The 24,504-nt window shown below is 42.0% G+C and overlaps 2 protein-coding genes across 2 annotated transcripts in view; one reads left to right on the forward strand and one right to left on the reverse strand.

Annotated features, from left to right (window-relative positions):
• LOC119495698 (calcineurin subunit B type 1-like) overlaps positions 1-18,855 on the forward strand; it is a 34,052-nt gene extending 15,197 nt beyond the window's left edge. The window contains exons 3-6 of the mRNA XM_037782427.1: positions 11,045-11,221; positions 12,670-12,729; positions 13,771-13,955; positions 16,568-18,855. Of these exons, the coding sequence (XP_037638355.1) occupies positions 11,045-11,221; positions 12,670-12,729; positions 13,771-13,955; positions 16,568-16,615 (470 nt within the window). The 3' untranslated portion in view covers positions 16,616-18,855. The remainder of the gene's footprint in view (positions 1-11,044; positions 11,222-12,669; positions 12,730-13,770; positions 13,956-16,567) is intronic.
• A 76-nt stretch (positions 18,856-18,931) lies between these two features.
• On the reverse strand, positions 18,932-23,154 carry pno1 (partner of NOB1 homolog). The gene is made up of 7 exons (XM_037782426.1): positions 22,857-23,154; positions 20,947-21,093; positions 20,739-20,822; positions 19,955-20,015; positions 19,732-19,849; positions 19,353-19,423; positions 18,932-19,222 (listed from the first exon to the last, which is right to left on the reverse strand). The coding sequence occupies exons 1-7, from the start codon at positions 23,052-23,054 to the stop codon at positions 19,155-19,157; spliced, it is 747 nt and encodes a 248-aa protein (XP_037638354.1). The 5' UTR covers positions 23,055-23,154; the 3' UTR covers positions 18,932-19,154.
• Positions 23,155-24,504: the final 1,350 nt, after the last annotated feature.

A 24,504-nucleotide genomic window follows, 5' to 3' on the forward strand; every position in this document is an offset into this window, starting at 1 on the left:
CTTTTTTGTTTAGGAAGGTTCCTAACGGAGTGAAATGACCCGAAGGTATCTCAGTATAAGAGCTGTTTGAATTCTCTAAATGTTAAGGAAAGGTGCTTCAATGCTTCCTTTGTTATCTCCTTTAGCATAGGAAACACTGGACCATCCTTTACCAAAGGAAAGGAGATAATGCCGCCCCACAATTCCTTGTGGCCGCAACTTTTAAAACAACGCACCATTCAGCCATTCATGAAAACATAAAACATAAAAACAAACGATATGCTTATCTTGCATAATATTTTCATACAGTCATATACTATACTTGGGATTCATGTTGATAAAATATGAGTTGGCAGTGACAACCATTTAGTTTCACTTTATTTCTATTTATTTATTTCGAACAAATAACAAATCAGTAAAAAAACAACTAGCTGTACATTATCCCGCTTATTACACGGCTACTTACTTAAGAAATCAATAATTTGACACAAAAACGGTCCTCCAGAGTCAGACATCAGAGTTGCATCCATAGCAACGGTCTGTTATACATGGCAACAGTCTGTTATAAAGAAATAACAGACTGCAGAACGCTGTGATTAACCAATCAGAATCGAGTATTCAGCAAAGCTGTGCAATAAAAATAAATATTACATCTGAAAAGGAGTAGGAAGAAATTATACATTTAATGGTTCTACTCCTTCACCATAACTCAAAAAATAACTAAATATTTATATAAACTTTGTGGTAGCCTGTAGGTTATTCCTGTTTCATTTCAATTCCAACCTTCACACCCCGCGGGTGAAGCAGCCTGTTACTGAAAGACCCCCTCCCACACACACACACACACCCACACACACAACCCCTCATAGCTCTCACAGAGAAACGCAGCAGCGAGCCTGAAACCATCGCAGGCCTGTATGCAGCCGCCCAAAATAAACGGCGGGCGGCTCGGTGGAGTTCCTTGTTGCTAAGGGGTTTCCCTGAGGGCGGGAGCCACGGCCTCTGTTGGTGGGGTGAGTTGGGGGGGTTTTCTGATGACGGCGCGGCTATAAATATACACTATCAGCACGCTGCCTGCCCTGCTTTGTCCTCAGTTTGGTCCAATGCCGGCGAGCTCAGAGCAGTCAGAGTAATCAGCCTAATGCACCGAGTCCTGCAGCTCTCCTCTGTAGTACACACACGCCGCTGTATGGCCACCTCTTACCAACGGCCTCAATGAGATAAGACTTTGTGTATGAGCGACTTCTTTTTTAAAGGGCGGGTCCATTATTTTGTTAATTGTTTTGAGTTTTTCATATCACTCTATAGCTTCCCAGTGGTGTTTCTTATGTATCTGTACGATACAATTTTGGTCCAAGTATGTTTTAGCATCAAAATGCTATTTTCCCTTCAAGCCCTTCTAACTTGACCTGAGGTAGGTTTCTGCATGATGACGCTGCTACAGCTACAGCTGTACAATATATATACACATCCTTATAGTCGGTGTATTAATTTCACAGGCAGTAACTTAGATGGCTGTCGGCACGCTCCCAGTTTGGAGAAGCAGACAGGGGTAGCGGCACGGAAGCAAAGCAACGTACTGCTGTGTTGACGCCGCGTTAGTTTGGATCCGAAAGTCACACAATAACACAAACTAACCGATCGATGTGGCAGTAGACCAGCAACTCCTGTGTTCTGCCCGGTAAAATTACAGTTTTTGTCAATGGAGTCTGGGCTTGTAGTTTTGAAGAACACAATATAACGGCTCCGTTTCCCCGTCGGAAAGGGCTGTCTGACAGCAAGTTAAAGCTGTGAAAATATTTTGAATATAGCGTACACTATTTTATAAATATGGCGGGGGCATTTCCATTTGAAAAAAACGAAACAGAAAGTGCATCAGATACAGGCGGAGAAATGCACCATATTTTACAGACTAACTCGTAGTTCATCCCTCATTCCCCCCATTCACCGTTACATTATAGTTTATAATAGGAATTTGTTAAAAAATAGTACCGTTAAAGTACTGGAGAGAAGAACCCTTAAAATCGTAACAATACCCATCCCTACTTCACTTAGTTAGGTTGAGGAAAAACATCATTGTTAGGGTTTAAAATAGTACGCAAACTAAATACAATACGTATTTAAACAACGTAAAACAACTACGGAAAACACGTCGTACAAATGACATGTGGAAGTCAGGAAAGGCGTTCTTATTGCACGCTAAATGCCTTGCACATCAACGTGGCATTCATACGCTTTTTAGTGTGAACGGGCTTCGCTTTCATACTTGTGTGTTAGACTTACAAAACCATGAACACCAGTGTTGGTTAGATATATCCACTTAGCTATCATGAAATGTTAGAAAATACACTTCCATAAAAAGTATTTTTTGTCTCCATGCCCAAGCTGAGTAAATGTTTAGGACATCATCAGGGTTATTTTCTCAGACTCCTCCAGCGCCTCTGACGATGTTATACAACCGTTTTCTCTCGCTAAGCAGTTCTCTTCAAGACAAGTAAACTGATTGATGAGTTCTTCTTTAGTGATTGTAATCTGAGGCTTTTGTGTCATCTGGTATCTGTCTGTAGCACACTGTTGTCTTCAGATATCTCTCTCCCTGGAGACGACACTCCGCCCTCACCGGCTCAGTACAGCCCCATTATGCTAATTTGCACAGTGTCATGTGTCACACTCGTGTAATTACTGAGCTGTGCATGTAACCTTCTCGTGTTTACCCACTCTCACAGCGTCTCCGGTGTGTTTGGGGAGCTGTGCGTGGCGGGGGGGTCTGAGGCTGTAATTATCAGTAACATGTTGGCTGAATTTCTCTCCGTGTATCACTTCCTCCTCTGCTCGTCTCAGTTCAGGTTCGCCGTGTTAAAGCAGTCACATGTCTCCATGAACGTGCAGGGTGAACCGTTTGAGGGCTGACCGTGCTTCAGAGGACAAATTATTTTTGGGAACATTGTGTTTTTTTATAATTGAACACAAATGGGAAGGAAAAGCCAGTTACACTTAGCAGATTTCCTGTTCACGCAGCTGTGCTGCTGTTTAATGGTTAGCTTGAGCTAGATGGTGAGCTAACTATGGTACCAGTGATGATGCAGCAGGGTTAAGCAGAACATTTAGTGTCTGGCTGTCGACAGCTTGCAGCAATTACAAAAACACTGGTATTGATATTGGTATTAATTAGGGCTGTCAATCGATTAAGATATTTAATTGCATGATTGTTCATGATTAATCATAATCACAAACTAATCGCACATTTTTTATCTGTTTAAAATGTACCTTAACAGCTGTCAGTGTGTCAGTGTGCTGATTTGACTATGGCTTTCCCCAAACTGCATGTGATTATCATAAAGTGGGCATGTCTGTAAAGGGGAGACTCGTGGGTACCCATAGAACCCATTTTCATTCACATATCTTGAGGTCAGAGGTCAAGGGACCCCTTTGAAAATGCCCATGCCAGTTTTTGCTCTGCAAAATTTAGCGCAAATTCAGAGCGTTATTTATCCTCCTTCGTGACAAGCTAGTATGACATGGTTGGTAACGATGGATTCTTTAGGTTTTTTAGTTTCATATGATACCAGTATCTTCACTCTACCTCTAAAACTCCAAAAGATCGATTGCATTAATGCGTTAAAGAAATTAGTGGCGTTAAAACAAATTTGCGTGTACGCGTTATTATCCCGCCAATTTTGACAGCCCTGGTATTAATACTTGATCTAAAATTACGTACTTAAGTTACGCCACTTCCAGAGTTATTTTATGCCAAACTACAATCTTTTTCTAAACCTAAATAGTTTACCTGCCTAAACTTAAGGAAGTTGTTTCCTGTGAAGACGGAAGTTTATTTTGAAAAGAATGTATGCTTGTAAGGAGCGGAAATTGAACGAAAAAGGAGGAATAACTTTTTCGTAAGTCATCATACGAACCGTTGTATGAGAATACGTTGCCTGAATAAAGAATCAAATCACGAGATACTGAAAGATTCACACTCCTACCTGATGACATCGTTGAAACACATATTGAACTTGAATTTCCACATACTGTAGCTTGTAATATGCAGCCTCAGAATTTAAGTTCAGTATTTGACACACAGACAATTATAAAGACAGCAAGAACAGCACAAACAGTCCAGGTGGACCAGAAGGAGGGCCGTTTGACTTATTTATGTTAATTGCTGCTTATGTGGTCGTGACAGACAGACATAGTGTGAGCCTCCTGCTGTGTGCACTCAGCAGCACATGACAACTACATGTGTTTTCATGTGTTCACCTCATGAGCGGTTGTTAAAATGTTCCTCCTTCTTTCATGTCTGTGTGTTCATATGTGTGTGTGTGTGTGTGTGTGTGTGTGTGTGTGTGTGTGTGTGGGCTACTTTGGGGGGCTAACGGATTCTTGTTGCCTAGTAACACAGTTGAGGGTGCACACAGCGCTTATGAAAGTGTGTTGTGTGTGCGCTCTGTGGTGGAGTACATGAGATTATCATAATCATCTCACAGTTACATTGGGTCTCCCTCAGAGCCGCTCATTAGCATCGCGGTGTGAGGAGCCTCTGTGGCTGTGCAGTCCGCTCACAAAACACCCGTTCCTGGATGTGTTATTGATTTAAAGCCCCCCTCCAGCGTATTTTGGCATTTCTATGATATTTCATATTTATTTGAGTCATTTCCTGACGAAGTTAATTATCAACACTGCCAATTTTTTTGTTTTTGTTTTTACAAATAACTTAATTTTATGCTCAAAGTTAAAAAAAGAAGGTTGTTGGTAAAATGGGAATATGACGTATGACTATAGTAGAAGCTGCAGGTTAGACGTCATCCTCCAAGCTGCAGGCGCACTCATGCTACCGATAAATCTGTTTGTCTGTCAGCTTGTCTTTCTAGTTAGCTAGTTAGGTGTAGTTAGCTTGCTCAACTTGTTGCGTCAACTAACTGATGGGTATTCATTTTATTTTTAGTTTCCTCCACCTAAGTGTGTTTATTTTCATCATGGCATTTGTGTATGCGGTGAACGGGTGCAGTCAACGCAGTAAATTACACAAAATCCCACCGGCAGAATTAACACAACACAGTGACTGTCTCTCTCACTCCCTCTCTTCTTTACCGTCTCCTGCTGGAGATAAATGAACAGAAAGCAGACGATACCGAAGGTTTGCGGGCCTCTAACAGGTCCGAACGACGGGGAGCGCACAATATTCAGCTCAATAGAAAACAAGAGAAAAGTCCCGTTAGAGAAATAAATTAATCACAGTGCAGACCGGTGTGGTGTCGGTGCTGGAGCTAAGGCGAGAGCGGCAGGTGTTGGTGGACGGTGCACCTCCAAAACGTCCCGAAACTGCATTTCAAACGTCGGCACTCTGCAACATGTCTATCCGTCCTCCGGTGCGCTGTGGCCGGCGTGCGGCGGTGCGGCTCCTCGGTGCAGCAGCAGCCAGACGGCCGCCTCACCAGGAGGAGACGGTGAAGAAGAGAGCAGGTGAGAGAGAGTCGGTGTTATGCGCTAATTCTTGTCTCATTTGTGATCTGATAAACAGTAAATTCATCACAGCGAGTTTCATCCAAACTGGGTTGAAAAATTAAGCAATCTGGTTGCCATGGTAATGAATTACGTCTGACTATTAACCACACCCCCATTCTCTGTTTGAGAAAGAACGTTAACTAGAAAACAGGAAGTAAATCTGGCTTGAGGGGGGCTTTAAAACAAATAAATGTAATGAGAAGCACATAGTTCTATGTTATTATATCAAATCAACATCATTTTCTCTTTCTGTTAAGTGTTAACATTGTTTTTATGGAACCATCTTGCACTCACAGGCATATAAAAAATGCAGGCTTTAGGGTGATGTAGCCACCATCATGTAAAACCTGCAGCTCTACTGTATCTTCATCCAGCCACATGGGACATTTGAGGTGTGCATTTGAGTGTCAGTTTGCAGCATCGCCCACAACATCGCAGCTGTCTCTGTTGCCAAAGGCTCAAACATGCAGGCTATGACCCGACGCTGGGGTTAAAAAACATCTCCTCCTCCTCCTCTGCTAGTGAAGGTCTACCGATCAGCAAGAACAGGGTTCACTTTGCAGGTTTTATCTCACCTATTTTATAACTGTCCTATCAAATCTCTCCACAATATCCAGCTTTTTTAATGTAGAAACAAGGAAGATGTGCAGAAACATGCCGGCCCAGGCAGAGAATTTACAATATTAAATATTTCATGTGTCACTTTTTCTGCGATTGTAATTGTATGTACAGGTGTTAAAATAATAAGAACATCTCATAGCTCTCCTCCTCTGGCTCTCATATTTGTTCCCACAGCTGTGACACTTGTTTTTTTTTTTATTTGATTCTGTTCTTCCTCCTGTAAGCAAACCGAGGCGTCCTGGTAGCTTAAATCTGTTGGACAGGTTTTTGATACCTGCTGTTATCGCACCATGTTTTGAGATGTTGGCTGCTGTAAAGGGGGATGGCAGTCAGTGCTTGTAAAGCTGTGATCCAGGAAATTTCAGCTTATTTTACTGCATTCACTGGAAAGAGTTTGCACAAGAGCATATCCAGAGCCGATCCAACTTTTTCAGTCCTGATACCGATAGTGATACCTGGGCTTTGGGTATCAGCCGATACCGAGTACCGTATCCATAACCTATTTTTAATCATACTATATCTAATATTTGGGCACATGGGACTACTGTTTTTCCTAAAATATAATGGAGTCCATTGCAAAAACAGTAGTCCCATGGGCCCAAATACTAGATATAGTGTCAGGTTCCAACCTTGTATCTGGGTTAAGTACCTGAGGTATCCCCTCTCTCCTCATCTCCCTATTATTTGATGACAAGTGCCTTTTAATTATAAAGTTATTGGTGGACAGGGAGGGAGAGCGAGCGCTCTGTCTGTTGTTCTGTGCCGTTGGTTTTGCACCAACATGCAGAATGTGGTGTGTGTGTGTCAGGAAGCAGCTGAACCCTAAATCACAAATACATTTACATACTTGCCAACCTTGAGACCTCAGAAATAGGGAGGACTTCTAAACCACAGCGAAGGGTGTGGAGGTCCTCCCCTAGAACAATTCGAGTTTCAGAGACGTTGTTTCCTGCATTGTGGTGACTTTAAAAGAATGAAAATAACAAAATAATAAGTATACTGCAACAGCATTATTTGTTAAATAGGCCGACTTTTAATTTTACTTTTCATTCTCAGGAAAGAAAACTGAATAATTTACCCCTCTGGTGTGAATCTCCGGTATAAACTAGGCTAATATTCATCAGTTTTCATTCATTCATTCATTCATTTTTTGTCCCTGCTTGAGTATTTCTTTCTCTTAGTTCTCTCCATTTCTCTCTCCGTCTCTCACTCACTGAAGGTCCTTTCAGACACAACGCGACAACGGCTCCACTGCGCTCTTAAACACATTATTTCCAATGACTTGTGCCACGAATGCTTTGCTATGATGTGCAGCGAGTTGCTCTCCTCCGCCGGGAAAGACATTTGGTGTAGCTCTATTGTCGTCCGGGTGGAAACAGTAGAGCTTACACACGCTGTACAGCGCCAGAAACATGTTGAGATAATGAAAAGAAAAAAAGGTGTAGACAGATTGCTATAAATTAGGAGAAATACGGGAGAATTGTGACCCCGGGAGGAAACCGGGAGATAAGTATGTATATTTCTAACCACACCAGACGTGTTTAGCTCCCTTGATTTAATAATGGCTTTATTAAAGGTCCTACAGTATGATGGTTATCTGTAGCACTGATGCCCCTCACATACCGCTATGAGCCAAGCGGCTGTCATCTGCTGTGAGCAGGAAACGGGAGGCTTGCTGATAAGGAAGTGTTTTGTGTCAGCGGACGGCCGCGTGCTCGGCTCTGATAACTCGCACCTCGTGGACACTGAAACCTCGCGGCATATATCAGATTCTGTACGTGCTTGTGTGCAGATTCATCTTGTATCAGGAGTTGTCAGGAACATGAAACCAAAGCAGCGACGCCTCGTTCAGAATAAATCTACTTAGTATGTGCAAAAATCATGGAAATGAGACGCAGTATAACGAGCATCTGTTGAAGACTGAAGGACTGAAGAACTGTTCATTAATCAACAGGCTGCAGTGGCTTTTCTTTTGTTTCACAAATTCAATTCACCAGGTGTTTGCACAGCAGGAAGACACAGTTTACCTGTGGCTGATGTTGATGCTGAAGATGAATAAGAGGACATGAGTTAGAGTTCAAGTTCTTACTGAAACATCAGTGTGCTGCAGTCAAACAAGGGGGGGAAATTAGACCTTCATTTGTCATCAACGTCTTTGTTTTCTTTAAGACAAGTTATTCTGACGTACTCTTATTACATAATATTTACTTTACCAGAGCAATTCCTGCAACCTTCAGTTTGACTTGACAGTAGGGGTGTAACAATACATCGATTTGGATTGATATTTCGATACACATTTTGGCTCCTACAGTATATAATCCATATTGATATATAGATTTATATCATATTTCCCAGAACAGGTGAACTCATTGTTTGCTTGCGGCTGCTTGAAGAAGGGTGCTAAGTCCAAAACCTGAAGTTTTACTGCGTATAATATCGCTACTGTTTGTTTTTGATGGCCTTCAGTGATTTTATAGCACGGCTGAGCAAATAAAACTCTTTATCAAGTGACTTCCTGTCAGCTTCACTATTAGACACTGAAAGAACAAAAACAACAGTCCAGTAGAGGAGCGTTACATCATAACTCATTTATGTGCCAAGGACAATAAACGAAGAGGAATAGACATGTTCTGACTGAACTCAGTGTACACTGATGATAATAATAATGTTACAGGGACATTAGTACAGCTCAGTCGAAGGCTGTACAGGTTATACTGCTCTTTCTTTAGTTGTAGAGTCTGCTGCTGTGGTTGTGTCCGTCCCAACTTCTCCATCTCTCTCGTTCCTCCCCTCCTCCTCCTCCTCCTCCTTCTCCACCACTCTCACTCTGATTAGTCATGGAGCTGATGTAGCACAGCGTGTCCCAACGTTGAAGCTCAAAACACAACCCACACCTGTTTCTCTCTCAGTGTTGCACTGTATACCGACACTAGAAAGGTATCGCGATACCCTGCTGTTAAAAACGGTACGATACCCCGTTATATTAGTACCGATACTTTAATAATGTCAGTGTTTTAATAGGAGCAGTGAGTTGCGTCGATGCGGGGCCGTGTGTGTGAGTGCAGCGCTTTGCTTTAGAAGACCCCATTGGGATTGGGATCCTGCGGGAGCAGGCGGTTCTAACTTTGCTGCTGGTGGGAGCAAAAAAATAAACTGTAGTGATAACCAGAAGGATAGAGTCAACAAGTGAAGTTAAAAAGAAGATTAATGCAGGTCATGAACCACAGTCCCGTTCTGAGCTGGTGTCTCTATCAGCAGAACTCCCTTCAACAAAAAAAGGAAATAACAGCGCAGCTCTAATTACTACGACGGAAAAAAAATAATCGGAGATTTCGAGAATAAAGTCAGAAGTTTAAGAGAACAAAGTTGTAATATCTTGAAAACCTTGAAAGGATTGTGCAAAACACTGCGTTTATTCCGAAGAAAGAACCACACGGACCTGAGGAAACTGCCTCTTTTGTGGAGGAGGAAATTACTTTTTTCCTCGTAAAGTTATGACTTTATTCTTGGATTATTACGACTTTTTTTCTTGAAATAGTATGACTTTATTCTCATCAAATTACGACTTTTATCTCATAATATTATGATTTCATTCTCGAAATCTCCGATTTTTTTCCCCCCTCAATGTGGCCCTAATCCTCCGTCGTAAATTACTGATCAAATGTACTGATAACATTAGATTCACTATCTTTTCTGAATCTATCTAAGCATCTCCTGTAATTCGTCAAACACATAATCCACCAAAGAGCACGTGTTAAAGTATTATTTTATCGTGTTTCTCTGTAGCGTGAAGTGGACGGAGAGGAAAAGTAGTCCGTGTTGACAAAAATGTCCTACTTGCATTTTTCTTCCAGTTGTCACGTCCAATGTAAAAATAAATGTGATATGATGTGAACTTCACGTCGAGCTTCTATTTCCACTCCGGGCCGCTGTGCCTTTTTATAGTCAACATCATAAGTCAGCCTTTCAGTCTTATCTTTTCCTGCCATTCACGTGAACCGACTGTCCTCACCGAGGTCAGTAAACCTGAAATGAACTGACCTTAAAAAAACTGTCACGCCATTCCCTCTGTTAGTGTTAGCTATGTATTAAGATTAATAGATAGCCCGTGTAATGGAGGACCCCAGATTAAAGCGGGCGAAGTAGTAGTTTGTGGTTGGCCGACGGGATCAGGTGACTGTTTGTGAATGAGCTTATATAGTAATTACCAACTGGCTTTGTTATTGCTTCTGGATTACTCCCTGTCATTGTTCAGTAGAGCGTCCAGAGAGTTTCTGTTTCTGATGGCGGGGGAGCGAAAGATACAGACCCCCGCTTCTAAAAAAGCACCAGTAAACAACAAATACTGTAAGTTTGTAAAAGTTATACCGATGTCTCTCTGTCTTACTCCTCTGTTACTCCTTCTCCTCCACCTGCTCTGCTCAGCTTTCATTTCTCTACTTTTCCCAATTTTTATTGCAGAGAGTTTGGCTTCACGTAACGTTTGCAAATCTAGCAATAAAAGGTTGCACCCATGTGAGGCATCTCTGGAGAGGAGCGGAACAAAATGTTCTGTGGGTCGGCAGCGTGGAGCGGTTGGCTCAGTCCTGTGCAGCCGGGAGTGGCGTCCTTGACCTAGTTGCAAGTGTTGGCTACTAAAATGTATGACTACTGTTCATGCAGGTGTTAGCAAGGATGTTATGTTTTGGATGAATATCCACTGTCTGTTTTTAAATCCATCTTGGGAGAACGTTGCTGCAGGTGAACAGAGTATGTATTCATCTGTATTCATTGTATTCATCCTGTACCTGCTCTGAGTCCAGGTGGCTGTCAGAGCACCATGCATCTATCTGACTAATTTGTTTTCTTACAGTTCTGATGATCTAGGAGAACATCAGCCGAATGTCTGCCAAGAAAATGTCTCATCCGGATCTCTCTCTTCTCTTTTTTTGTCTTTGTCCAGTCGATGCTGATGAGATTAAGAGGCTAGGGAAGAGGTTTAAGAAACTCGACCTAGATAACTCCGGCTCACTCAGCGTGGAGGAGTTCATGTCGCTGCCGGAGCTGCAACAGAACCCGCTGGTGCAGAGGGTTATCGACATATTCGACACGGACGGTAACGGAGAGGTGGACTTTAAAGGTGAGCAATAAACTCTGCTGCTGCGGGAAACCACCGCTACTTGATTCTGCAGCTTTATTCTGGTCTGTTAGTCTGTGAGCTGTCTGGAAGATACCACAACACCGCTGATATGGTAGTGGTAGGGTGAGTTGACTGTCCTTAACTCTCCCCTGATGAGGAGATCAGCTCCAGGTGTGTGGCTCCCCACACCTGCTCCCAGTACTCTCAGGTGGGAGTGGGTGGAGCCACCTGGCCTCTTACAGCCCCTACAGCCAAACAACAGGAGTTACCCTCTACTAGAGACCTGAGACAGTATAAACCCCCCTAAAGAACGGCAACAACTAGGAGAAAATAGGGAGCTAAACCGATTTGAGTATTTATTAGGGCTGTCAATCAATTAAAATATTTAAGCGTGATTAATCACATTATTATCCATAATTAATCACACATTTATCTGTTCAAAATATACCTTAAAGGGAGATTTGTTAAGTATTTAATACTCTTATCAACATGGGTTGGACACATATGCTGCTTTATGCAAATATATGTATATATTTATTATTGTAAATCAATTAACAACACAAAACAATGACACATATTGTCCAGAAACCCTCACAGGTACTGCATTTAGCATAGAAAATATGCTCAAATCATAACATGTTAAACTGCAGGCCAACAGGCAACAACAGCTGTCAGTGTGTCAGTGTGCTGACTTGACTATGACTTGCCCCAAAACTGCATGTGATTATCATAAAGTGGGCATGTCTGTAAAGGGGAGACTCGTGGGTACCCATAGAACCCATTTACATTCACACATCTGGAGGTCAGAGATCAAGGGACCCCTTTGAAAATGGCCATGACAGTTTTTCCTCGCCAACATGTAGCGTAAGTTTGAAGCATTATTTAGTATGACATGGTTGGTACCAATGGATTCCTTAGATTGTCTAGTTTCATATGATACCAGTATCCTCACACTAGCTCTAAAATTAAGTCCGCTACAACCTAAAAATTGCAAGTTGCGTTAATGCATTATTATTAAATTAGTGTTATTAACGTAACGTAGCGTTAACTTTGACGGCCTTAGATTAAATATAATCAGATCTCTGTATCTAGGGACTTTGCACCCAACAGTCTCTCTCGTCTCTTCATTACAATAGGAGTGCTTCTCAAAATGGAAATGAGGAGATTGAATAGGGAATCTATATATACTGTATGTGTATTGCCAGAGATAATAAGTCTTTGAGGTCACTAAACACTGCTAATTAAATAGTGTCATAGCATTAAATACACCTGGAAGTTTTGTGAAAAAGAGTACTCTTATATATTCTGATGATGGACTTTCAGTTTGTTTTGTGTTATTGCATATTCACACGCTGTCATAATGTTAACATCAGCAGTATTGAAGTGGTGACGCTCAGCTGATTACCTGTTAAACCGACAGCACTGATTGTTGTTCTCTCCTCTCCCAGAGTTCATCGAGGGAGTCTCACAGTTCAGCGTCAAGGGGGACAAAGAACAGAAGCTGCGGTGTAAGTAAAGCTGCTTCTTCATTAAAACAATATGGTTCCCCACATATGTCTGCTTGAGTTGCTGCTTTGGGATTTAAACCAGCCGGGAGCTTTGTCTCCTGGGTCTGCCCTGTACTGTTTGTCTCACAAAACACTCCCCTGGGGGAAAAAATGTAAATGTTGAGCAGTGTAGAAAATTAACTTTTTGGCTCAGCTGCTAAGGGCTGGTGACGTAAAAAAAACAAACTCCTATCCTATTATTATTTTTCTACCGGTTTTCAGTGCAGTTGTGTCTCTAGAATCAGACTTAAAGCTAGTCCAACCACTCTGAAAACAAAGAGAACTGGAGAGCGTGGAGATGCCTCAGCTTGTAGTGGAGCCGGTGTGACTGGAATCCAAACAAGAGCGTGTTTGATAAGAGCTTATTGTCTTGGTTTGCTCAAGAGTTTACTGTGGGGGACAAAGTTTAAGAACAGGTAAAGACTTTATGTAACTTTCAAATGATACAGTCAGTCTGGTAGGTCACTGGTTCCCAACCTGGGGGTTTCGACCCCTGCTAGGGGTCGCCATAGCTTTACAAGGCCTTCTTGATTTTAAGGGGTGTAAGACAACTTATGCCGGGTACACACTACACGAGAATCAAGCTGATTCGGGGCCCGATTTCCCCCCCCCCCCTCCAGACAATGGTCAGTGTCACAGCCCGACTCTAGGACCGTGACAGAAACGAGAGACACGCGGTTGAACTGAACAAATAAAGTGATTTATTAACCAAAACTTATGTAAAAAGTAAGTCAAAAGAATGTACGGGAGGAATGTGTAGAGTCAGTAGTGTAGGGAGTGGATGTGTGAAAATGTGCTGCATGGATGTTGTGCTGTAAAAACAAGGAAACAGAACCTAAAACCAAAGCCATTGGGAACCACTGTGGTTGTTGACCCCCAGAGATGAATTTATCAAAGACAACATTTGGTGTTCTGTAGGTTTTTCTGTGTGACTGATTTACTCTCTTTTTGACCCCTGCGTCTCTTCCTCCCCTCCCTCCTGCCCCCACCCCGCGCTCACAGTCGCCTTCAGGATCTACGACATGGACAAGGACGGCTACATCTCCAACGGCGAGCTCTTCCAGGTGCTGAAGATGATGGTGGGCAGCAACCTGAAGGACACACAGCTCCAGCAGATCGTCGACAAAACCATCATCAACGCAGACAGGGACGGAGACGGCAGGATATCCTTCGAAGAGTTCTGTGCAGTAAGTCCAAACCCTCCTGGAGGGATTGTTTTATAGTGGGGGGGGCGGTGACATTTCTGCTGATGCAGCCTGTTATGGTGAAGGCAAATGTCAAAGGGGCAGAAAAACAAAACAGCTTTTTGCTTGGGCTCAACAGCACTGGGTTTCAGTTACACGCTTTCTGTTGAAATACAGTAAACAGGCTGGTCAACTAAAAATACCGAGCTAGCACTTTGGCTGCAGGAGTATCGGACCAGGCAACACATAAAAGGTATTTATTCTACATCGAGGCAGTTGAAGCTTTATTTAACAATATTTACAATGAGTACAACTGTGAAATAAGCTTCTATTTATAGTGAGAAAGCAATAGTCTGGAGTGCATAGTGCCTTGACATTATTCCTAATATAAAGGGAGAGAAATCATTTATAAAAGCACAGAGGTAGAAGGTTGTTTCTTTCAACAAGAGCATATCAGAGTGAGGAGTGGTGGATGGTCCGGGGGGGCAAAAACCTTCACCTCCTTTGTTGAATTGGACTCAATAACCCGTCCTTTGAGGAATACTTCACCCACAGAATGACCATTTGTATATCAATCACTTGCCGTGAATTCTTGAAGAAAACTTAGTTTTCCTCGCATGCCTCCACGGTGAACGAAGAATCAAACAATGGAGAAAAGTCTTGATGAATTGAAGCAAAAAGGGGGCAGCGTTTAACAACAGCAAAACTATATCAAAACATCTGTCTACAAACTCTCACACATCCAGGGCAGTATAATCCAAGTCTCATTTATGCAGTCATATGCTCACTACTTCTGCAGGAGTGCTACTCGTGCGTGCAAGTCCAGAACGAGTCAGAATTGTTTTAAATAGTGAGGCTTTAGCGAAGATGCATGTGTTTGAGAAGTAGTTTTGCTGTTGTTAAAAGCGGCCCCCATTTACTTCTATTCATCAAGACTTTTTTCAGTTTTTTTATTCTCCGTTCACCATGGAGGCATGAGAGAAAACAAAGTTTTCTTCAAGAATTCAAGGTAACGGGGCGAGTAATGGATATACAAATGGTTTTTGAGGGTAAAATATTCCTTTCATTAAGTAAAGCTAATGTTATTTATACATTTCTTCAACCACCAAACACTCTCATACAAACCTGCTTCACAAGAGAAATACTATTCAAAGCTTTGCAAAAAGAAAATCAAGACAGAGAAGATTTAGCTCATCTGTGACTGCATTGCTGTGATACTGCTTTTAAAACTCAATTGAAAGTACATGGCCTTAAACTCTGAGAGTTGTAACTCTGACAGTCACATTCGATGGCTTTCCGTCTCTCCGGAGCCTTGAACTGAAACGGCTCTCGTCCTTGCGGTATAGAGTATTTTCAGGATGGCGCAGGAGAATACGAGATCCCGTTTGTAGCAAAGCGGCGCCGTTCAAACGCTTCAAGGTTTGGGGGAAGAGACGGTGTGACATGATTTCAGTCAGTTGGCTCATAGTCGTCCTCATCTGAACACTGTAGAGTGAGAGAAAGAAAGTGTAACAAAGAGGGTGTAAAAATAGGACGATGATAAAAATAGATTTTGTCAGGAGGTTGGTAGTAAAAGTTTACACCTCCAGTGTTGCTGCTGCAGGATCTCAGCAGTAGTTCAGTTTACTACTTCCTAAACACTAGAGCTGTGTATTGGCAAGAATCTGGTGATACGATACGTATCATGATACAGGGGTAACGATTCAATGTATCTCGATATATTGGGGATTTTTTTAATTTAATTTTAAGGAAAACTGTCCAAATATAAAGAACACACCAGAAATAAACCATTTTAGAATAGGCAAAAATACTGCATGTGATTATCATAAAGTGGGCATGTCTGTAAAGGGGAGACTCGTGGGTACCCATAGAACCCATTTTCATTCACACATCTGGAGGTCAGAGGTCAAGGGACCCCTGTGAATATCGCCATGCCAGTTTTTCCTCGCCAAAATTGAGTGTAAATTTGGAGCGTTATTTAGACAAGCTATGCCATGCTTGGTACCAATGGATTCCTTAGGTTTTTTAGTTTGCATCTAGTCATATGATGCCAGTAACTTCAATGTATTTTATTAAAGGTCCCATATTGTTTTCATTTTCAGGTTCATACTTGTATTTTGTGTTTCTACTAGAACATGTTTACATGCTGTAATGTTAAAAAAACAACTTTATTTTCCTCATTCTGTCTGCCTGAATATACCTGTGTTCACCCTCTGTCTGAAACGCTCCGTTTTAGTGCATTTCAACGGAATTGCGTTGCTAGGCAACAGTTTGGGTCCATGTTTACTTCCTGTCAGCTGATGTTATTTACATACACTGCAACAGGAAATAAACTGGGACATATTTTAAGAATGTTAATATTTAAGACCGTGTAATGGTCTAAATATTGTATATTAGTGACATCACAAATAGACAGGAAATCCTAACGGCTTGTTTCAAACACACAATTTCTAAATACGGGCTGTGTGTGTTTCTCCGTATATTGAGCATTTTGATAGTTTAACAGTATTTATATATCACTTAAACCTGCTTTATAATATAAAAGACATGAAAATCTCACTTTTTACAATATGGGACCTTTAATGAATGTATTTTCTTCTGCTTCCTTCTTCCAGGTGGTCGGGGGTCTCGATATACACAAAAAGATGGTGGTGGACGTGTGAGCGCTCCTCCGCATGCCGACTTCCCCCCCTCCCGTTTCCTCCTCGACACTCGCTTTCTCCACCATCTCTGAAGATCTGTTCAAGACGTCCGGCAAAGCGCTCTCTGTGTATCTCAATGGAAGTATTCTCTCTCTTCTTTCTTTCTCTCTCTCTCGCGCTCTTCGCTCTCTCTGTGAAGCCACCTTTTCTTTCAGAAACCACGGGCCTCGTGAAGCCAACTTTGAAGTGTTATTGAACTGTAAATCCTCTCAATAACCCGGTCGTAGCACTTTTAAGAGACTGAAGGACATCATGTCATTCGCAAAGAGCAACAACTCCAACACTTTTGGATGAGGGGGGAGAAAGTGGGTCAAAGGGGGCGCAGTCAAGAGGCTGGTTGGCTTGTTCATATTTCATCCTTTTTTCTTTTTTTTTTTTTTAATTGTTATTTTTGATATTTATTTTTTGTTCTTGTCTTTTATAAAGAAGAAAAAAATACAAGTATATCTTTGGTTGTATAGCATATTAACACTTGACTTACAGTACAACTAGAACGTAGGGTATGAAGTGCCAACCAGAACATATCCAGTCCAAGTTATTACCCATCATCATCACCGCTGTCATTCACGCCGGACACACCGGCTTGTGACGCTTCCAACTGTACGACCTTCGAGTCATATTACATGCAAAACTAAATTTCAGACTTTTTGTCCGTTGTTTTTTAGCTTATTACATACGAGGTGTTTGGATTAGACCAGTAAAGCTTCCAGACACACGTTTTTATTTGATTTTTGATGCTAGTTTTATTCATGCTTAAGAATGTGTTTATAATGTCTGGGATATCCTTGTTTCCTGTCATGAAATCATTTAGGTAGATAAATAATTAATGCCAAGAAAATGTCTTTCCAAAAAAAAAACTGATTTGTGGCTGCAAACTGATAACATGGTTTACTCTGACGTTTACCAGTGTGCATCCACGAGACAATCTCCAAAGCGCTCAAACTGACAAATGAACTGTAGTGAAATCATTTTTATTTTAACGTTAAGAAGAGAGGACTTGGCTAAGAACTGAGAGGGAGTAATGGTGAGATTAAACACCGTTTTGTGCGAGTACATAGAGACTTATCTGCAGGCAGCGTTCTTTTTTTAACCAATATGTGTATATTAGGTAAAAGGAGACGGCTTTTACGTGAGCTCTTCTGAATACTTAACTTTCTCGGTACAGCGCAGGACAGGTCAGGATTCCTTTAACGCAACACTTAAAAATCTTAACACGTTGGCATGATCAGTGTGCAATGTACGGAAGAGGATTATTGTGAAAAATATAAATTTAAACTCAGAATTACAGATACATTTTCCACCTAATCCTCTTCCGTAGCAACGGGATAGACTGTATATTGTTTTTTTTTGGGGGGGGGGACGTGTACATTTTAAAAGTTGGCTTCCTCTCCCACTTCTTTTTTCTGTCAGTCACCTAATTTTCTCCCCTCCCATCCACTAATACCGACAGGGAGGAAAAAAACAACCAAATTTCTAAGGGAAAAATGCTTCCTGCTATAAATCAGGATTGCTTTTATTTTTGCTTTGGAGGCCGACTGCAGGTTCTGACAGGAGTTTTCAGTCAGATGTGAATCAGGAGCGCTCCCTTATCCCAAAGCTCCGCACGGCTCAGGCCTCCCTGTGCTTGCATGACATGAAAATATATATTTTTTTGTTGTGCATGTAGATCAATTTTAAATAACCCTCTTGTTTACACATGGATGGTGATGTTAATATATTTAAGAATTTAACGGTATACAATATGGGTGTTGCCAAACTTTGGTAAATGTACACATATAATGAGAGGTAATCCAAATGAACTACATGTAACTTTTTTTGTATTTTACCCGGGTCAGCCAGATGCTTCTATTCCAGTAAAAGTTGCATATCTGATCCTGTCTCAAACTGCCACACACTGTACTCAGCTTAAAAGGGGAAATTTTGATGTTTTTTTTCTTTCTTTTGTATATAAGTATTTGTAAAATGCAGTTCTGGCTCTCTGTATAGTTCAGACCGCGCTCTAGTTTGTAAGTGCTATTTTTTTTTTTCTCAGAGGGACTTGGGTTCTTTTTAGTTTGTGTGGGGATATCTGAAAAGATTTAAGTTTGAGAACCTTTTTTTTTTTTTTCTGCATGCTGCATCTTATGCTGTGGGACTGTTCAAACTTGATACTGTATGAAAATTAAATAAAATTTAAATAAACTTTGAAATGTTATAAGTAATCAATTTTCCCTTCAGTATTAATGAATTAGTTCCTGGACATTTTATACACTTCAGTGACAAAATTATACTCATTTGTTAGTGGGGATTGAAATATTTTATTTACACAAACTTCTTCTTAGAGATAATTGAACTCTGTTTATTCATGCATCGTGGTTGTCGGTCAGCTGATCCAAAAATGTGTCAGCTTATTGCATGAGTTCAAAACAGAGAAACCTGAGGTGTCCGGTCACAAATCAACGTGTGAAATCCACCAGCCAACGAGGGAAAAGGATAAATACAAGCAGCAGCCAATCAGACTTCAGAATCTCTCGGCGGTCCGGCTAGCCACCACCCTGATGTTGCCGTAGACCTTTGAAGGTGGACTTCCTGTTGGGGCAAAAAGAGGTTTAAAGGTCACTTCTCAGCACTACGTGTGGATTCAAAGAGTTCTGTTCCCAATACAACATCAACCTTGTTGTTGTACTGTATTAATCAAATATAAAAATAGCTCTCTTACCTAAGATTAAGTTGCATATCGCTGTCCGGGCCATCTTGATATTCTGGAAAGACCCTAATAGGTGAACTTTTCTGTTGAGAGACAGATGAAGGAGTGTTAAATGTTTCTCTTTGGTTTGTACATCAACTCTTCTGCACGGGTTCAAGAGAAAATCACAACATCCCTCTGAGGTAAGGATTGCTAGTAAAGTGTTTCTGCATTTAAAGCTGCAACTTTGGAGAAAACGAGCAAGAGTAAGATAGATTTTGAGAGTATCTAAATGAAAGAAATGAATGAAAAATCCCAGCCACTCTCTCAAAACACAGGAAAGAGAACACGGGAAAAGTTTGCCTTCCGCAAAATGATAATATTACAGTAACGATGCAGGACGAGTACTCACGTCTCTGCAAGCACAATACGAGTCTTTGTGACATTTTCAATGGTGAATTTGGTTTTTCCTCCCTTCCCTGCTATTCTTCCGATGGCTCTGGATAAGTGGTCTCCCTTCAGAGGTTTCACTGCCAAGACAAACAACACGAGAAAACAATTAATTACACACCAAGGGATTAGACATTGAGTTAATCTTGCAGCAGGGAACGAAAAGTGTTAAACATGCATCTTACCGTCTGTGACATCAAAGGATTCTAGGAAGAGCTCGTCTAATCTGATGAGAGCGAGGGCGTCCTGGGAGGAGAAGAGTGGGAGTGTTCGTCACAAACCAAAATCAAACAAAGTTCAAGGGACATTCACAAAACATCAAGAATCAAATATTGTGACAGCTATTATAAAGCTAACCTAAAAATATGACCACTGCAGTCTATGAAAGCGGACAATATTTAGATAAAGATACTTAAAGAATTAACTTGTACTTGATTAAAACAATGATGGACCTTTAAAATAAGGAATACCCAACAAAAATATTCTCAACATTTGAACAATCAAATAAAAACTACAAAATTCCCTGCAGCTTTTGGACTGTTTTCTTGTGGCTTCATCTTAATGACAGTAGACCACTCTGACTTGTTGATGTCAAATATTTAATGAAAGTTCAATATCAGCACAGTTATAATGAGATCTAGTACTAATCCTAGTTCTCTACCACTGAACCCACACTTTACGCTGGCTTCACATTTTGTACCAAAAAACAGAGCGAGAAATATTCATGGGTATTCGAAGCTTCGTGGAGCATTACTTTGAGAGGGCACATAAACTGAGAAGGTGCAGCTCTTTGCAAATGAAATAAAGTATTGACTGATATAATCTTTGTAAACTATTAATTAAAAATCAATAGTATTTCTGAGAACTGAAACAATATCACAAAACAATAGTGCAATATAAAAGCCAGATGTTGTCCAGTAGGAAAAGGGCTCTACATAGTTCACCAAAACCTTTCATCAGTGTACTTACTTCAACCTGGAATCCCAGAACAAACGCTTTAACAAAATCTGATGCCTTTGTGAGCGAGCCAATGTCCTGTGTGTCTTTGCATGTCTGGAAGAAGGAAGACACATATTACTCACACACTCTGGGTGCCAGAGAAAACCAGTGCAGATGGGCATTACTGTAAAAAGGCTCAGTCAAGTCAACATTGCTTAAATGTGACGGAGAAACTTACTTTGATTTCAACATTCCTAGTTTTGAGGTTGAATCTAACTTGAAGCTGGAGGTTTTCTACGATGGGGGTGAAAATCTTCAGCCAGTTTTCCTTCAGCGGCGTGTATCTGTGAGCTGGGACGGCGATTTTTCGCATCTCATCTGGTCCCTGAAACACACACGAAACAATCATCATACTGTGTAACAACATGAACAAAACTGTGCTCTGGAATAATACAAAATTAAAAGTTAAAGTCGTGCATTCCCTAATGAACGGGTGGAAGTATTAGCAGCACGATGTATTATGTTAGATATTAAAAATAAAGCACACTTGTCATTGTGTTGACTGATCGTCCTTTACAGCTTTTAATTACAGATGCATTAATTTGCAATATTAATTTCAAAGTTGTGGGTGGTTTCATTAATCCTTATACCGCTGGGTAGGTATTAGCTGTTATTATGAGCTTATCTAATGTTTTGCATTTAAAAACATATTCTGCAGCCATTACATCAGAGTGTTGTTGAGTATTGGGTCGTGAAATAAAAAATAAAGTCTGTGAAGAACCATAAAAAACTGTTAACAACAATAGTTATTAGTGTTTTGGTTCCCCGTAGTGGAATGACACCAAGTACATTTACTCAAGTACTTGAGTATTTCCATTTTATGCAACTTTATACTTCTACTCCACCACATCTCAGAGGGAAATAGTTATTTTTACTGCACTACATTCAGTTTTTCATCCCCTTCCTGTCCAGTGAAAACCATCCAGATGTGTTGAATGTAGAGCTGGGCGATAACTATATATATCACGATATAGCACATTTTTTGGTAATTCAATAAATGAATAAATAGTCTATATGAAATAACCACATGGCAAAGCCTATTTGTATATACTCATGTGTGAATTAAATACTTGACAAATGAAAAGTACTGAGTATTTTCTCATTTTAAGAACGGAAGTGCAGAATGAACATTAGTCCTGCAGAATATGAGGAGTGTGGTATTAGTACTTTTACTTAAGTAAAGGATCTGAATACTTCTTCAACCACTGTTGGATCCCCCACTGTCGGTTCCTCACTGTCGGTTCCCCCCTGTCAGTTGGTTCCCCCAGTGTCAGTTGGTTCCCCCACTGTCGGTTCCTCACTGTCGGTTCCCCCCTGTCAGTTGGTTCCCCCACTGTCGGTTCCTCACTGTCGGTTTCCCCCTGTCAGTTGGTTCCCCCAGTGTCGGTTCCTCAATGTTGGTTCCCCCCTGTCAGTTGGTTCCCCCAGTGTCAGTTGGTTCCCCCACTGTCGGTTCCTCACTGTCGGTTCCCCACTGTCAGTTGGTTCCCCCACTGTCGGTTCCTCACTGTCGGTTCCCCACTGTCAGTTGGTTCCCCCACTGTCGGTTCCTCACTGTCGGTTCCCCCCTGTCAGTTGGTTCCCCCAGTGTCGGTTCCTCAATGTTGGTTCCCCCCTGTCAGTTGGTTCCCCCAGTGTCGGTTCCTCAATGTTGGTTCCCCCCTGTCAGTTGGTTCCCCCAGTGTCAGTTGGTTCCCCCACTGTCGGTTCCCCCCTGTCAGTTGGTTCCCCCAGTGTCAGTTGGTTCCCCCACTGTCGGTTCCTCAATGTTGGTTCCCCCCTGTCAGTTGGTTCCCCCATGTTGGTTCGGTTCCCCACTGTCGGTTCCCCCACTGTCGGTTCCCTGTTAGTTGGTTCCCCCCCCCCCCCGTTGGTTCCTGTTGGTTCCTGTTGGTCCCCTGTTGGTTCCTGTTGGTTCCCCACTGTTGGTTCCCCACTGTGCCATTTAAACAACACACAGCAGCTTTATTTAGTCACAAGACTGTAGCTAACAGTCACTATCTACTCTGCGACAGAGACATTAGATAAACATGAATGAACATTCAGACTCCACTCAGAGCACATGGACATTAACACACAGACAGTTACCTTTAACTTGTCGCTGGATATGGGAGGAAACTGCGGTCTCTTGCTGTCCCCGGGTCCCTCCGTGTCCATGTCCCCTCCGGTCCGTTCACGTTTCCGTTTCTGAGTCTTCTTAGACTTCACCTGAGTGAAGGACTCCGGGTCCTCTGTACTCTCCACGGCAGCGCCTGCCTCCGGGCTCGTGTTTGTATCACCGTCCATCCTTTAAAACTACTTTAATACTCGATTAAACCTGAAAACATGAAGCAGACTGCAGCTACACAGGCAGCAGGCGTCCACGTGCAGGGAAAAGGACCCAAACGGCCACCTCGTCGACGCCTGTAGAAATAAAATAATTCATATTCATGTAGTAATTTACAAAAATGTCTCATTTGTTACTAGAAGTAAGTTTAAAAACATAAATATCCGGATACATTGTCTGTTTATTTCAAATACGTCAAATGTTTACTTAAATTGTATAAATTTCGTCAGGCATCTCTTCAGGCAGCCGCACGCTCAGTTTATGACCTTACAGTGGTTTGTTTAGGCAGCTTCATCACTGGACTAGTGATGGATCAGGAGGACTAGTGATGACAGGAGGACTAGTGATGACAGGAGGACTAGTGATGGCAGGAGGACTAGTGATGGCAGGAGGACTAGTGATGACAGGAGGACTAGTGATGACAGGAGGACTAGTGATGACAGGAGGACTAGTGATGGATCAGGAGGACTAGTGATGACAGGAGGACTAGTGATGGATCAGGAGGACTAGTGATGGATCAGGAGGACTAGTGATGGCAGGAGGACTAGTGATGGATCAGGAGGACTAGTGATGGCAGGAGGACTAGTGATGGCAGGAGGACTAGTGATGACAGGAGGACTAGTGATGACAGGAGGACTAGTGATGACAGGAGGACTAGTGATGGATCAGGAGGACTAGTGATGACAGGAGGACTAGTGATGACAGGAGGACTAGTGATGGATCAGGAGGACTAGTGATGACAGGAGGACTAGTGATGACAGGAGGACTAGTGATGACAGGAGGACTAGTGATGACAGGAGGACTAGTGATGACAGGAGGACTAGTGATGGCAGGAGGACTAGTGATGGATCAGGAGGACTAGTGATGACAGGAGGACTAGTGATGACAGGAGGACTAGTGATGGCAGGAGGACTAGTGATGACAGGAGGACTAGTGATGACAGGAGGACTAGTGATGACAGGAGGACTAGTGATGGATCAGGAGGACTAGTGATGGATCAGGAGGACTAGTGATGGATCAGGAGGACTAGTGATGGCAGGAGGACTAGTGATGGCAGGAGGACTAGTGATGACAGGAGGACTAGTGATGACAGGAGGACTAGTGATGACAGGAGGACTAGTGATGACAGGAGGACTAGTGATGGATCAGGAGGACTAGTGATGACAGGAGGACTAGTGATGGATCAGGAGGACTAGTGATGGATCAGGAGGACTAGTGATGGCAGGAGGACTAGTGATGGATCAGGAGGACTAGTGATGGCAGGAGGACTAGTGATGGCAGGAGGACTAGTGATGACAGGAGGACTAGTGATGACAGGAGGACTAGTGATGACAGGAGGACTAGTGATGGATCAGGAGGACTAGTGATGACAGGAGGACTAGTGATGACAGGAGGACTAGTGATGGATCA

The sequence above is a fragment of the Sebastes umbrosus genome, chromosome 10, assembly GCF_015220745.1.
Source record: "Sebastes umbrosus isolate fSebUmb1 chromosome 10, fSebUmb1.pri, whole genome shotgun sequence".
Classification (NCBI taxonomy): Eukaryota; Metazoa; Chordata; class Actinopteri; order Perciformes; family Sebastidae; genus Sebastes; species Sebastes umbrosus.

What these genes read in the sequence shown, in the direction of transcription:
- pno1 (XM_037782426.1), bottom strand. Translation starts at nt 23,054, where the DNA reads ATGGACGGTGATACAAACACGAGCCCGGAGGCAGGCGCTGCCGTGGAG. An exon ending in CGTATTGTGCTTGCAGAGAC is followed by an intron (nt 19,424 to 19,731) that starts GTGAGTACTCGT and finishes GTCTCTCAACAG; the next exon opens with AAAAGTTCACCTATTAGGGT. An exon ending in GATATGCAACTTAATCTTAG is followed by an intron (nt 19,223 to 19,352) that starts GTAAGAGAGCTA and finishes TTGCCCCAACAG; the next exon opens with GAAGTCCACCTTCAAAGGTC.